Raw genomic sequence first — 11,257 nt, forward strand, 5'->3', positions numbered from 1 at the left:
GAAAAGTATGTTGACCAATAAAGGGCAATAAACCATCAAAATTGAAGTACCAAGAAAAGTACCCAAATAGATTAGAGTTGTTGTGTTACTTCCCTCAGCTTTTGCAGCTATATGTTTAGACTAGTTGTTATGAGCACTTTCTTTTGTGTTTTGTTTCTTTAGACAAGAGCAAAAGAGTTTTTATAGATACTTTCGGTTCCTACCATTCATATCTGCTAGACGTTTGAATTGGTCTTCCTTGCTCTCTTCTTGCAGACCAAGCATTAGAACAAATTAATTAATGTGAAATATTGGGGGAGAGCCCATGCACTAGAAAAAGAGCCGTATCCTTTTCATGATGAGCGACATCCACCACTCTTGATAGTGCTTAATTTGAGGGTTGGGAGAGCTGGGAAAACACTATGAGAATGAGTGCTACATGTATAGCTTTGACTGATTGAGTTTTGCACCAGGAAAAGAACAGACAGTGTCGATATGAGTACATTAGGCATCATGAAGGCCGAGAAATATGTATAAATTTGTGGGCAAGCAAAGAGAGGGAGAGGTCTCATCTCTTTAATTTTCACCTTTTTTTCTTCTTTTTTACTGGTCAAACCCATGGTGCTCTACCATCATTTGGATATCTCAATGACTATCATTAGCTATTTGACACCTACGAAACCTTGATTCGTTTTTCCCCTACTCATTGCCACATTGGTAACGTGCCCCTTTTGTGAACAAATTTAAAGAAGAAAAAGGTTAAAAATAATAATAATAATTCCACGCAAACTCAACTTGAGACAGTTAGATTGAATCTACAAGGTAGGAGAGAATCATTTTCTTGCAACGCAAAACTCAAAGAATGAATTGTTACAACAACTAGATATGAGTAACAGGCCTAGAACATGGTTTAATGATTCTGCCATTCCTATCAGCCTCCCAACAACGACACCGCCAACCATGATTGAATTTCCTTATTTGCCCTAATCATCTTTTGAGACCAGAACCAGCAGGTGGCACTTATTGTCATAAGATGTTATGTCAATGCTTTGCAGTTTCATCATTTCACAGAGTGCTGTTGCATTAACCCTAGGGCGACATTTACAATGGAAACATGTATAACTTTCCCATGAACCCCTAAAGGCCAAAGAAGATATTTTCTATTCACAAAAGAAAAAGAAAGAAAAGAAGCAGATACTTTCTAGTTGTTCATTAATTATGTGATTTCTAACTGGGTTTGTCTTAATGAAATTGCTTGGTTTGTATGTGCTGGATACAACAATCCATCATTAGAGATATTACAACTCCTATTGCTTGCAATGGGCAGCTTTTTGCTAGGCTTGGTGGATACTTTTAACAAAATAATAATATTATTATATCTGCCATTCCCAAAATAACGATTAGTACCAAGTATAGGGTTTGAGGTTTCTTTTATTTTCTATAGCATTATACAATGTAAGGAACACACCGTGCAATGAACCATGTTCCCCTTTTTGCTAGCTAGAGCAGAGATCATCGGATCTGGATAGAATTATTCCATTATAATTATAGGTATTTTCTTTATATCTTGGAGGCATCGGCTGTTACCCGGCCCAAAGCAATAGCGGTCTTGGAACCAGATTGGCGACCCAGATGGTCGCTGATGAAATCCCCAGCCAACTTGAGCTTCGCCAGATCCACGTTTGTTTTGACACCAAGGCCGTTAAGCATATACACCACATCCTCAGTGGCAACATTCCCTGAAGCTCCCTTGGCGTACGGACAACCACCCAAACCTGCTACCGATGAATCCACTGTGCTAATCCCCATCTGTTGACAGATTGGAACATACTAAAATCAATTATCACATTGCAATCAGACATTATGAGTAAAGAATACTAGCTGGCAATCCTCTGCAATCAATATTTTTCCCTTTTGGGCAATTATAGCAGTTACTGTTTACTTGGAACATTGACAGCTTACACTGTCTAGTCACGGGTGGTGTGATCCAAAACCAGTGGCGTGACAGTAACTATTCAGAGGAAGCCTGTCTCCTTATTTAACTTCCAAGTATACCTTGTATTAGGCCCATCCATTACCGGTTCTAAACTATTTTATTCATACTGTGAAGGAACTAATTGTTATATTATGATTTGTATATATATATGGCTTCACTGTGTTTGTTCTATGGCTTACCTGGAGAGAAACTAATATATTTGGAAGAGATTGCCCATAAGTGTCATGGAAGTGGACAGCAAGCTTTTCAGCAGAAACAACCGCCATTACTGCTTCAAGCATGGGAACCACAGTACCTGTGCCAAAGAGAAATGGCAAAGAATTCTAATAACCAATATTTGAACCCCACATATAAATCCAGGAGAAGAACAAGATTTCAAAGTATTCTTTCATGCTTCTTGCATTGAATTACATAGAACCATCAATTGTTCTAGTCCACTCTTAATCCCAACACAAAACAGCAACTCCTTTTTTGGTTTCACAATCTTAACGTAGAAATGAAATCCTAACTATGAAGAATGCATGTATGGCAGGACATATGCCAACGTGGATAAATGAATGTATGCATGTAGGTATATTTGGAGGTATGAATGCGTGCATATATATATATATATGAGTGATGGATATATGTATGCATGAAAGGATGCAATATAGATGCAATACAGATGCATGCATCTATCTATGTGTGTAAGTATATGAAATAAGAGAAGAAAAAGAATATGAAATAATCAGTTGCAATATTATATCGTTCTCATTTATTTTGAAAGCCTAGTAAAAAATACTGCAATTAGTTATTTCATTATTCACTTTTTACTACTCCAATCAGCTCTACAAGTTGTTTGGTACCACATGAACAAAAGTAATACGCAATTTTAAAATTCTAAGTGGGGAAAACATAAAAAGAAATGTAAAAGCTTACCAAAAGAAAGCAAAATCTAACCATAAAATCTAATAGTGATTGCTTCCTACTCAACCCACACACTTTTGTTTCTTAAAAGTGACAGTGTAGACTGTAGAGCATTACCAGGGGTGCCAACTCCAATTGTATCAGCAAGGGAAATTTCAAAACAACCCATATTGTAAAGTTCCTTTGCCACATAGGCCACTTTCGATGGAGGAATTGCTCCTTCCACTGGACATCCAACCGCACATGATACATACCTGTAAAAGTTTAGCACCAAGTAATTTCAGCATCATGCCAACCAAAATGAATAAAGCACAAAAAAATACTCCTACTGGAGCTATATTGCATTTGACGTGTTATAGAACAAAATTTCAGAATTAGAACAGCCGAAATAGTTAAATATATTTAACTACAATCAAATTCCAAAAATCAATTAAAAATTATAATTCAAACATCCACACTAAAGCAACTTTTACACCAGCAAACCATGCTCAGCTCATTATCAAGCTTTCTCCTAGAAATAACTAGAAATAGATAAGAAAAGATATTTAAAAAGACAAAGCTTAGTAAGGCTGAAGAATGGCTAGAAATTTCACAAATTTCATATTTCCAATGATTCTGTACAGCAGACATCAATACTAAAAGAAAGGAAATAACTAGACACAACTGAAGCAGAATTTTCCAAGGTACAAATTGTGCACATCTGACAATCTGCATTTCTCCCACAGCATAAGTACTGTGTTCCAAATGTTATTCAATACCAATAAGCATATATATAATTCAACTAAAATTGAAGACAGGACAATTATATGTTAGAGATATTGCTAGGGAACGGGATTCTTTTTCCTTACCTAAGTACAGAGAAGAAAACAGAAATAGTAGCTATCAGTCATGAAAATAATGACAATAAGGTTATTAGAAGACATACCCACGAACAGGAACTGAAAGCTCCTTAGCAGCAGCACAGACAGCACGGTAGCGGACAAGGCTTTCTTCGATGCTACAATTAATGTTTGACTTTGAAAAGGACTCAGAAGCAGATGCAAAGACAGCTACTTCTTTTGCACCCGCTGCAACAGCTGCTTCAAAGCCCTAGAAGAATTTGATACAGCAGATTAGGAAATTTCTATGACACCAAAATGCCAAGGTAGATACCTCATATTTCAAAAGAAAATTACCAACCTTTAGATTAGGAGTGAGAACGGGCAATCTGGCATCCTCCATGTCACGAACTGCTTTCATTACATCTTTTGCATCTGCTAGCTATATAAACGGTAAAGAATGAATCACAAGCAGGCTATAGAAAGAGATAAATAAAGTATCTCACTTGCAACCAACAATGATTGTTTCCCATGGGATAAGTTTGTAAGCATGCAAGGTTCTCGATTAGAACACACCAATGCATAGATATATAAATGCATACAAAATATACACAGACATTCAGTAGGTACTACATGTGCATACGCAACAATAAGGACAAAAAGCCTATTTTGCTACAAATGATAATCCAGAGAAGAACCTATGGTCAAGACTACATAAAGTTGCTTTGCAAAGAAAATTTTGAATAAAACCATTCAACTTTGATGATAAAAACTTTTTTTAATTTTCCCCTCAGTTTCATCCTTATATCTAACAGACGCAAGAATCAGATAAGAAACTTTTATCAGCAAAATACAGCTTGAAGTTTCTGCTTCCAGAATGGTAATTCACCCATTTCACAGCAGATTTTAGCATTTAAGAACCTTCACCCAAGATTTCTCCTGGCCATGGCCAATACCATCATCAACTCACTGCATATTATCCTTGATCCTAAATATCTATCCAATCATACTAGTCACCCAGATTTTTTAAGGGGCAAACATCTATAGCATGGCTAGATTGGAAAGCAGATTATCAAGGTTGCTATTAAATAACAAACAAAGGCAACAAATTCAGTTCCATTCTTTGAATCACCTTCTTCAGTGATAGAATTCACTTTTCCATTCGTAGATTGGATTAACTCTCACATGCAAGAGGAGCCCTCAAGAAAAATTAACAAGGTGTACAAGCAGATGAAAAGAAAAATTAGTCATTGACTTGAGATATTCATTATTAAAGAATCTTCAAAGAGATTTGAGGAATCAAGAATCATCAACTAAACAATTTTAACTGGTTCACAAACACCTAAAGTGTTGTTCAACTCATCCAATGTTTCAGCCATAAGCCTTAATTTGCTTAAGACAGAATAGTTATAGCACCAGAGAATAAACTAGGACCTTCATACAAAGATTTTTATTGAGGTATGTGCTTTACTAATGATTTCTTATTTTTGTATAATTTTTATTCGTTATTGGCAAGTCCACTAAATCAGCAAAAATCATTTTACAGAATAGTTCAAGAATTTCAAACAGGGTGAAGAACACTAATAGAAAGGTTAATTGACCATAGCATGACATTCCTTTCATCCAAATATTCTAAATCCTTAGACAGGATCAGGAATGCACAACTACACAGAGATTTCTCTCTTTCTCTTCTCTTTTACCAAGTTAGGTTGACTATGTGATATATGCTTCAAATAGTGAAGTTCTATAAGAAACAAAGCCAAAGATTTCAAAAGCATAAATGTTCCTATACTGTTAAAAGAAGGCAGGATGATAGGTTTAGGTAGAGGTTTTAAAGGCAGTATTTAGTGGAGTTAATAGTAAGAATGACTAGGCTGTTGTAGGCCATAGTCAATAGAAGTAACATCAGGTTGACAAAGAAATATATAAGAAATGCAGACACACATTATACATTAGTGAAAACAACTACTCAAAATCATGAACTACATTCCGCTAAAGAAGCAAAATCAGTACTCATTTCCTTCTAAGCCAAGGGCAAATCTGGAATTAAACCCAAAATCACTGCCTACATTGCTCATGGCTATAAAGTCAACTCTAATCTTTGATGGACTTGATTTTGACCAACCAACTCAAAAAATGCATCCAAATTGAAACACCGATCAACTTAAGGGTTAATTAATGAACATCGCATGCATCCTCTATAGGATATAAATATAATCATCTTGTCATTTCAAATGAAATTAAAACATCACAAAAGAATAATGAAGGTACCATCTCAACCTAAAACAAGCAAGCCACAATACCTGAGGAACCCATTTAGGAGACACAAAACTTGTAGCTTCAACAACGGTCAACCCTGAAGACACCAATCTCCGAATCAATTCAACCTTTACAGACGTAGGTACAATATTCTTCTCATTTTGTAATCCATCCCTCGGACCAACTTCTACTATCTTCACAAACTTTGGTATATCTTTTAAAAACTGCTACACATGAATAAAAGTTTTTAGATGAAGCAACTCCAGTGTCAATTTGGCATCCAGCACATGATATTAACAAGAAAAAGCAACAGTATCTGAGCCTCAAATATTAGATAATGAACCACTGGAAAAACCACATCCCACACAAACAGAGAAACATTAAAAAGGAAAGCGCAACGTATTTAAATAATCCAGGAAATGAATATTATAGAAATTCATAAAGGTTTTAAAAGAAATGAGAAATACAGAAATCTCTTCAAGTTATTTAATTACCTTATTTGTTATGCCTCGTACACCTCTGCCATTGCACTTGGACCTATACTGAAGATCTGGCAAATACCTCGAGTCACAAACATGTCTGCATTTCATGCGATTCTTGCTTAGACTTGAAGCCCTTCTGTTGAACGCTTCACCTTCAGACACATCCCTCACATGTCTTCTCCATGGGAATGCCTCCCCTGTGTATTCTTCATAATCCTCACTGGAAACAGATGTTTCAATAATGTCAATAAAATTTATGCTTGATACATGGAGAACACTAACCATTCACAGATTATGGTACAAAAGCAAGAGAAAAGTGGGAACATCAACAATTGACCATATATATTATATACTAAATTTAAGGCAAAACCAGAAGCATGCATTTTCTCTCTTTCATATCCTAAAATCAATTTTTACAGAAAAAGATGCTAATGCCCTTCAATTGTTTAGATGATGCCCATTGATGCTTTCACCAAAGACAAACGGAACTCCAAAAGAATTCCAAGCACTTTCTGAGTATATAATCAACAGAAACCTAATACGGACAAGAAAACCATAATCACTTAGAATCAGGATGTATCCACAGTATACGTGTATGTGTGAGTAGGCGAGTACATGAGTCAAACTGCCCGTAAGCTACTCAGTCCCGGCTCATTAATACTCAGATTTGACTAATTAACTATTGAACCCAGCATGAACTCAAGAAGCTCAAATAACAAGACAACCCAAATTCGAGTACTTGAATGCTCAACTCGAGGGGTCCTGATCAAACTTTTTTAAGTTTTTAATGTTTCTAGGTACAAGATACATATATACATTGAATATAGCATTTATTTACATTATTTTATTTAAGTTTTGAATTCATGCTCGAGTGCATGACCAAGTCAAGTTTCAAGCTCATTATTTGAGTTGAAGATATTGATCCAAATTAAGTTGAGGTCAAGCAGCTCAATTATGTTTCTGAGTCATGCTTGAGCAAAAAAAAAAAAAGCAAAGCTCAACCTTATTTTATCAATGGAAGAACTGCTAGGCCATTAGTTAATTTTTAAATTATATTACTAAATCAAGCCATCATCAGCTTTCAACAGGAAAATCAGCTTAAGTAACCAACACTAACAAAAAGATAAGTACCATATGCGCTTATGAGTTATGACCCACAGATCTAAACAACAGATTACCACAATACACTATTATTCACTGTCGTATCTTTTCAGCGACCAAGAAATTAATAATAAATAATGTAAAATAATTCTCCAAAAAGAAAACAATTTTATCTTTCAACTGGAATCAAAATCGTTAAGTATTAAGAAAAGTGAAAATTGTCTCAAAATTGATACCATTACTTCCAAATTTTAATTTTAACTTCTGGGAAACAAAAAATACTATGTGAGTGCTCTTAGGGGAACATTTCTACAGAGAACTGAATCTCACTTACTCACAACTATTAGATGTGCTGCAACTCCTCCCTTCAATCCAGCAGGTTCCCATGCCCATATCTTCTCCTCTAGGCCGACAAGCACCAGCTGAGAACCTCTGAATCCTATCAATAGTACTCATGCTAGGCAGCTTGTCAAAACCGAGTGGCTCCTCCAAACTTGACATGGTGAACAAAAGCCCAAAGGAGACACTGAAAAGTAAGCATAACACAAATAAGAGCACAGCCACAACTCACTAGAGTGAGATCAACAGCAGAGCAATTAAGGACTATTAGATACATTTCAGAAATTTAAGATCCTAATTCAGTGTTTAGTGGAAAAAAAAAACATGCCATTCTTCAAAATTTTGAGCAGATCACCCAATGTATAATTACATGAGTGCATATGGAAATACATGCGCATTTTACTTGCCATATTGAGTCAAATCAAAATTACAAATGGAAAAGCACAAAGCACTTCCCACATCTCACTGGACTTATGTCACATACTCAGGAAAGAAGAGGAAATTATTCGACCAGCCACAGGTAAGAAAGAATTCTATCAAATTTTGCATGAGGGGAGGACAGATAACTTATCCCTTTGTAACTATTTAGAGAATCACTTACTTAAAGCAATTGGAAGAATTAATTAAATAAAATAATGATATAAACAAAACAGGATTTGCAACAAAAACTAATTAGACTGCTATACGAACAGACATTCATAGATAAACTATAAGATTTTGCAATCGACTAATCATAATCTCAATAAATAAAGAGTTTCAAAATCCCATAAGTTAAACTAGCCTTTGTGAAACACCATACATATGTGACTAAACAAACAGAGAAGACATCACAAAGGCTGCAACAAAAGGTTTTTTATTTTCCTGAACACACATCCTATAAATGCCCTAGGCTAGTGCAACTGCACTGCACCAAAAGGGCAAAAAGCTCTAATCTAGTTCAAAATCATTAATCTCTTGGAGTCTTCCAGCCAGAATATTCGAAATTAGTGGCCTAACCCCAACGAGTAAAAAATTGCTATAATTTACTCTCAGAAGCAAGATAATTTTAAAAATTAATACTTTTCGAATTCCTAACGAACAACAGGTAAACTATCCTATGATATTACTATTAGCATTGGGTGCAACATAAAAATCCCAACTTTGAATTTTACACTGAACTTTGAACTTTCACATTCTTCTCTTTTAGTCCTTTAAGATAAATTAACATGGTTGAATTCACAGTAGAAAAAAACACAAACTCAGTTGAGCCTTTTAACCAGCTCACATTCCTTTAAAATTTCAAGGCAACCAAACAGCACAAATGCGCATCAAATCTTCCACCAAATCTTAACCTCTCCAATTCATAAACCCTCTGTTTCAACTTCTGAGAAAAAAAACAAAAAAATAGAAAAGAAAACTTTGCTCCAAGCTCTGACATTATCCTATTTAGTCGTAAATTTTCTTTTTCTTTTCAGTAAACTAAAAACAAAAGAAACAATCCACTGAAACAATTGAACTCATCCATCAAATTTAACCAACAAAACAGAAAACATAACGTTCAAATTCTCATTCCTTTTCCATTATTCTTGTTACTAAGAGTTTTCTCGGAAACCAAACAGAAGAAAACAAATTCAAGAAGAAACCAGAGAAAAGAAAAGAAACGCAAACGGACCTGAATAAAGAGAAGACAGAGAATTACCAAATTAGGATCTCTGAGCAAAGAAAACGCACAGAAACCCTAGAATTTGGGGGTTTAAAAGAATCTGGAGTTGTATTCGAAAAAGAGAGGGAGTTGAACAAAAGGCGAAGAAGAAAGAAGGAAGAAGACGAGAAGGTAAGGCAACGTGATGAAGGGAGTTGTTCACAATGTTGCTCTTGTTTTGGTTTGGTGGGAGAAACTTATATAAATTAATTTCTTTTTGTCGTTTTCCTAACTTTTATTTATTTTGAAATCCGTTTTCCTAATTTTATTATTTAAAAGAAAATTGGAATTTGAGGGTTTTGATTTGTGTAGTAGGATTTTCATTTATTATCTTATTTTCCAATTTTCTTTTTTTATTAAATAGACTACAGGCGGAGGCCGTACGAGCATAAATGGGGTAGGAGGGAATGGCGGGGAATGGTGGTAGGTAGTTTTCAGTTGGAAGTTCGGTCATTTTCTTATTGTTTTTTTTTTTTTGGTTTACTGGCATGCTTACATCATCAGCTACACCGGCGTCTACCCTTTTTTCTTTCCCATAAATTTCATTTATTTTCAATAAATATGTTAAATAACAGCAACAATTATATTAGTTGACGCGTTTTTATTAAAAAACTCAAAGAAATCGAGAAGAGAAATGTCTAATTCAATATGTTCCATGAGATATCCATTTAAATGTTAAATATTTTACCGATAATGATCATATTGATGTCAGTCATAATAATAGCAAACTCGTGTCAAGATTTCTCTATTTTTTTTAATTTTTATTTCCTTTGAAAATTCTAATAATTGATTACAGTCTAAAGAAATTGTACAAAATTTAATTAAAAAACTCACATTATCAAATAATATTATTTACTAAAATATTGATTCAATCAGTTCAATATTAAAATTTTAAAAAACGAATTTACACTCTTTAAAAATTAAATCTAACTGAATTTTTATAATTGATTCATCGAACCATTTCGATTGATTGGATCAGATTTGAAATACCATAAATTTTAACAACATTGTTAACAAATTTTAAGACAATATATAAAAACATAAATTTTGACATTCTCAAGCAAATTCAGCAATATTTTAATAAATTTACATTGAAAAATATAATATATTAATTTATGTTTGATTTTTAAATTAATTTGATTAAAAAATTTATCCACAAAAAATCGAACCGATTAAAATAACTTAATTTTAAAAACCAAATTCACCAATATCCTTTATAACGTAACTCAATTCAATTCGAAAAATTTTTCCAATTTATAATGATTTTGTTCATCTCTAAATGTACTTTGGTTTCATAGAAAAGCTTGAGATGTGATTAGTGATGATGATTTTTTACTTAAAAGCGAGTCTTTTTTATTTTAATAGTTTTCAATTAACATTTGACATTTGCAACGAAAATAAAGAGAAAACTGATTTCCTACGTTAGCTATCTTTCCTTGTATTTAAATATAGCTTTAGACTGTCATATAGTGCCCAGTATAAGCTTTTGGTCCTATTTTGAATGATTGAATCCCTTCCAAACATTTAGATCAGGTATTGTGCTATTTATATGAAACATCACCTTAGGATCTACAAAAAAGAATGGAAATAAAATATCAAGTGGAGTAAAATCTCCCCCATTTTCCATTCCAACAAATTTATAGATATCAATATATATATATATATATATATATATATATATATATATATAATAATA

At 33.9% G+C, this 11,257-nt stretch overlaps 1 protein-coding gene across 2 annotated transcripts; it reads right to left on the reverse strand.

The window, feature by feature from the left end:
- LOC18589957 (hydroxymethylglutaryl-CoA lyase, mitochondrial) lies at window positions 1,328–9,752 on the reverse strand. 2 transcript variants are annotated; one of them, XM_007015166.2, is made up of 9 exons: window positions 9,559–9,752; window positions 7,876–8,067; window positions 6,453–6,660; window positions 6,003–6,182; window positions 4,061–4,141; window positions 3,807–3,970; window positions 2,999–3,135; window positions 2,155–2,270; window positions 1,328–1,788 (listed from the first exon to the last, which is right to left on the reverse strand). In XM_007015166.2, exons 2-9 carry the CDS (start codon window positions 8,040–8,042, stop codon window positions 1,540–1,542), a joined length of 1,302 nt encoding a protein of 433 aa, XP_007015228.1. In that variant the 5' UTR covers window positions 8,043–8,067; window positions 9,559–9,752; the 3' UTR covers window positions 1,328–1,539. The 2 variants fall into 2 exon arrangements, with proteins under 2 accessions (XP_007015228.1, XP_007015227.1); XM_007015165.2 differs by having other exon boundaries at window positions 9,532–9,746.

The sequence above is a fragment of the Theobroma cacao genome, chromosome 9 (assembly GCF_000208745.1).
Source record: "Theobroma cacao cultivar B97-61/B2 chromosome 9, Criollo_cocoa_genome_V2, whole genome shotgun sequence".
NCBI lineage: Eukaryota > Viridiplantae > Streptophyta > Magnoliopsida > Malvales > Malvaceae > Theobroma > Theobroma cacao.

What these genes read in the sequence shown, in the direction of transcription:
- LOC18589957 (XM_007015166.2), bottom strand. Translation starts at nt 8,042, where the DNA reads ATGTCAAGTTTGGAGGAGCCACTCGGTTTTGACAAGCTGCCTAGCATG. An exon ending in TACGAGGCATAACAAATAAG is followed by an intron (nt 6,183 to 6,452) that starts GTAATTAAATAA and finishes CATGTGTAGCAG; the next exon opens with TTTTTAAAAGATATACCAAA. An exon ending in ATATATTAGTTTCTCTCCAG is followed by an intron (nt 1,789 to 2,154) that starts GTAAGCCATAGA and finishes ATCTGTCAACAG; the next exon opens with ATGGGGATTAGCACAGTGGA.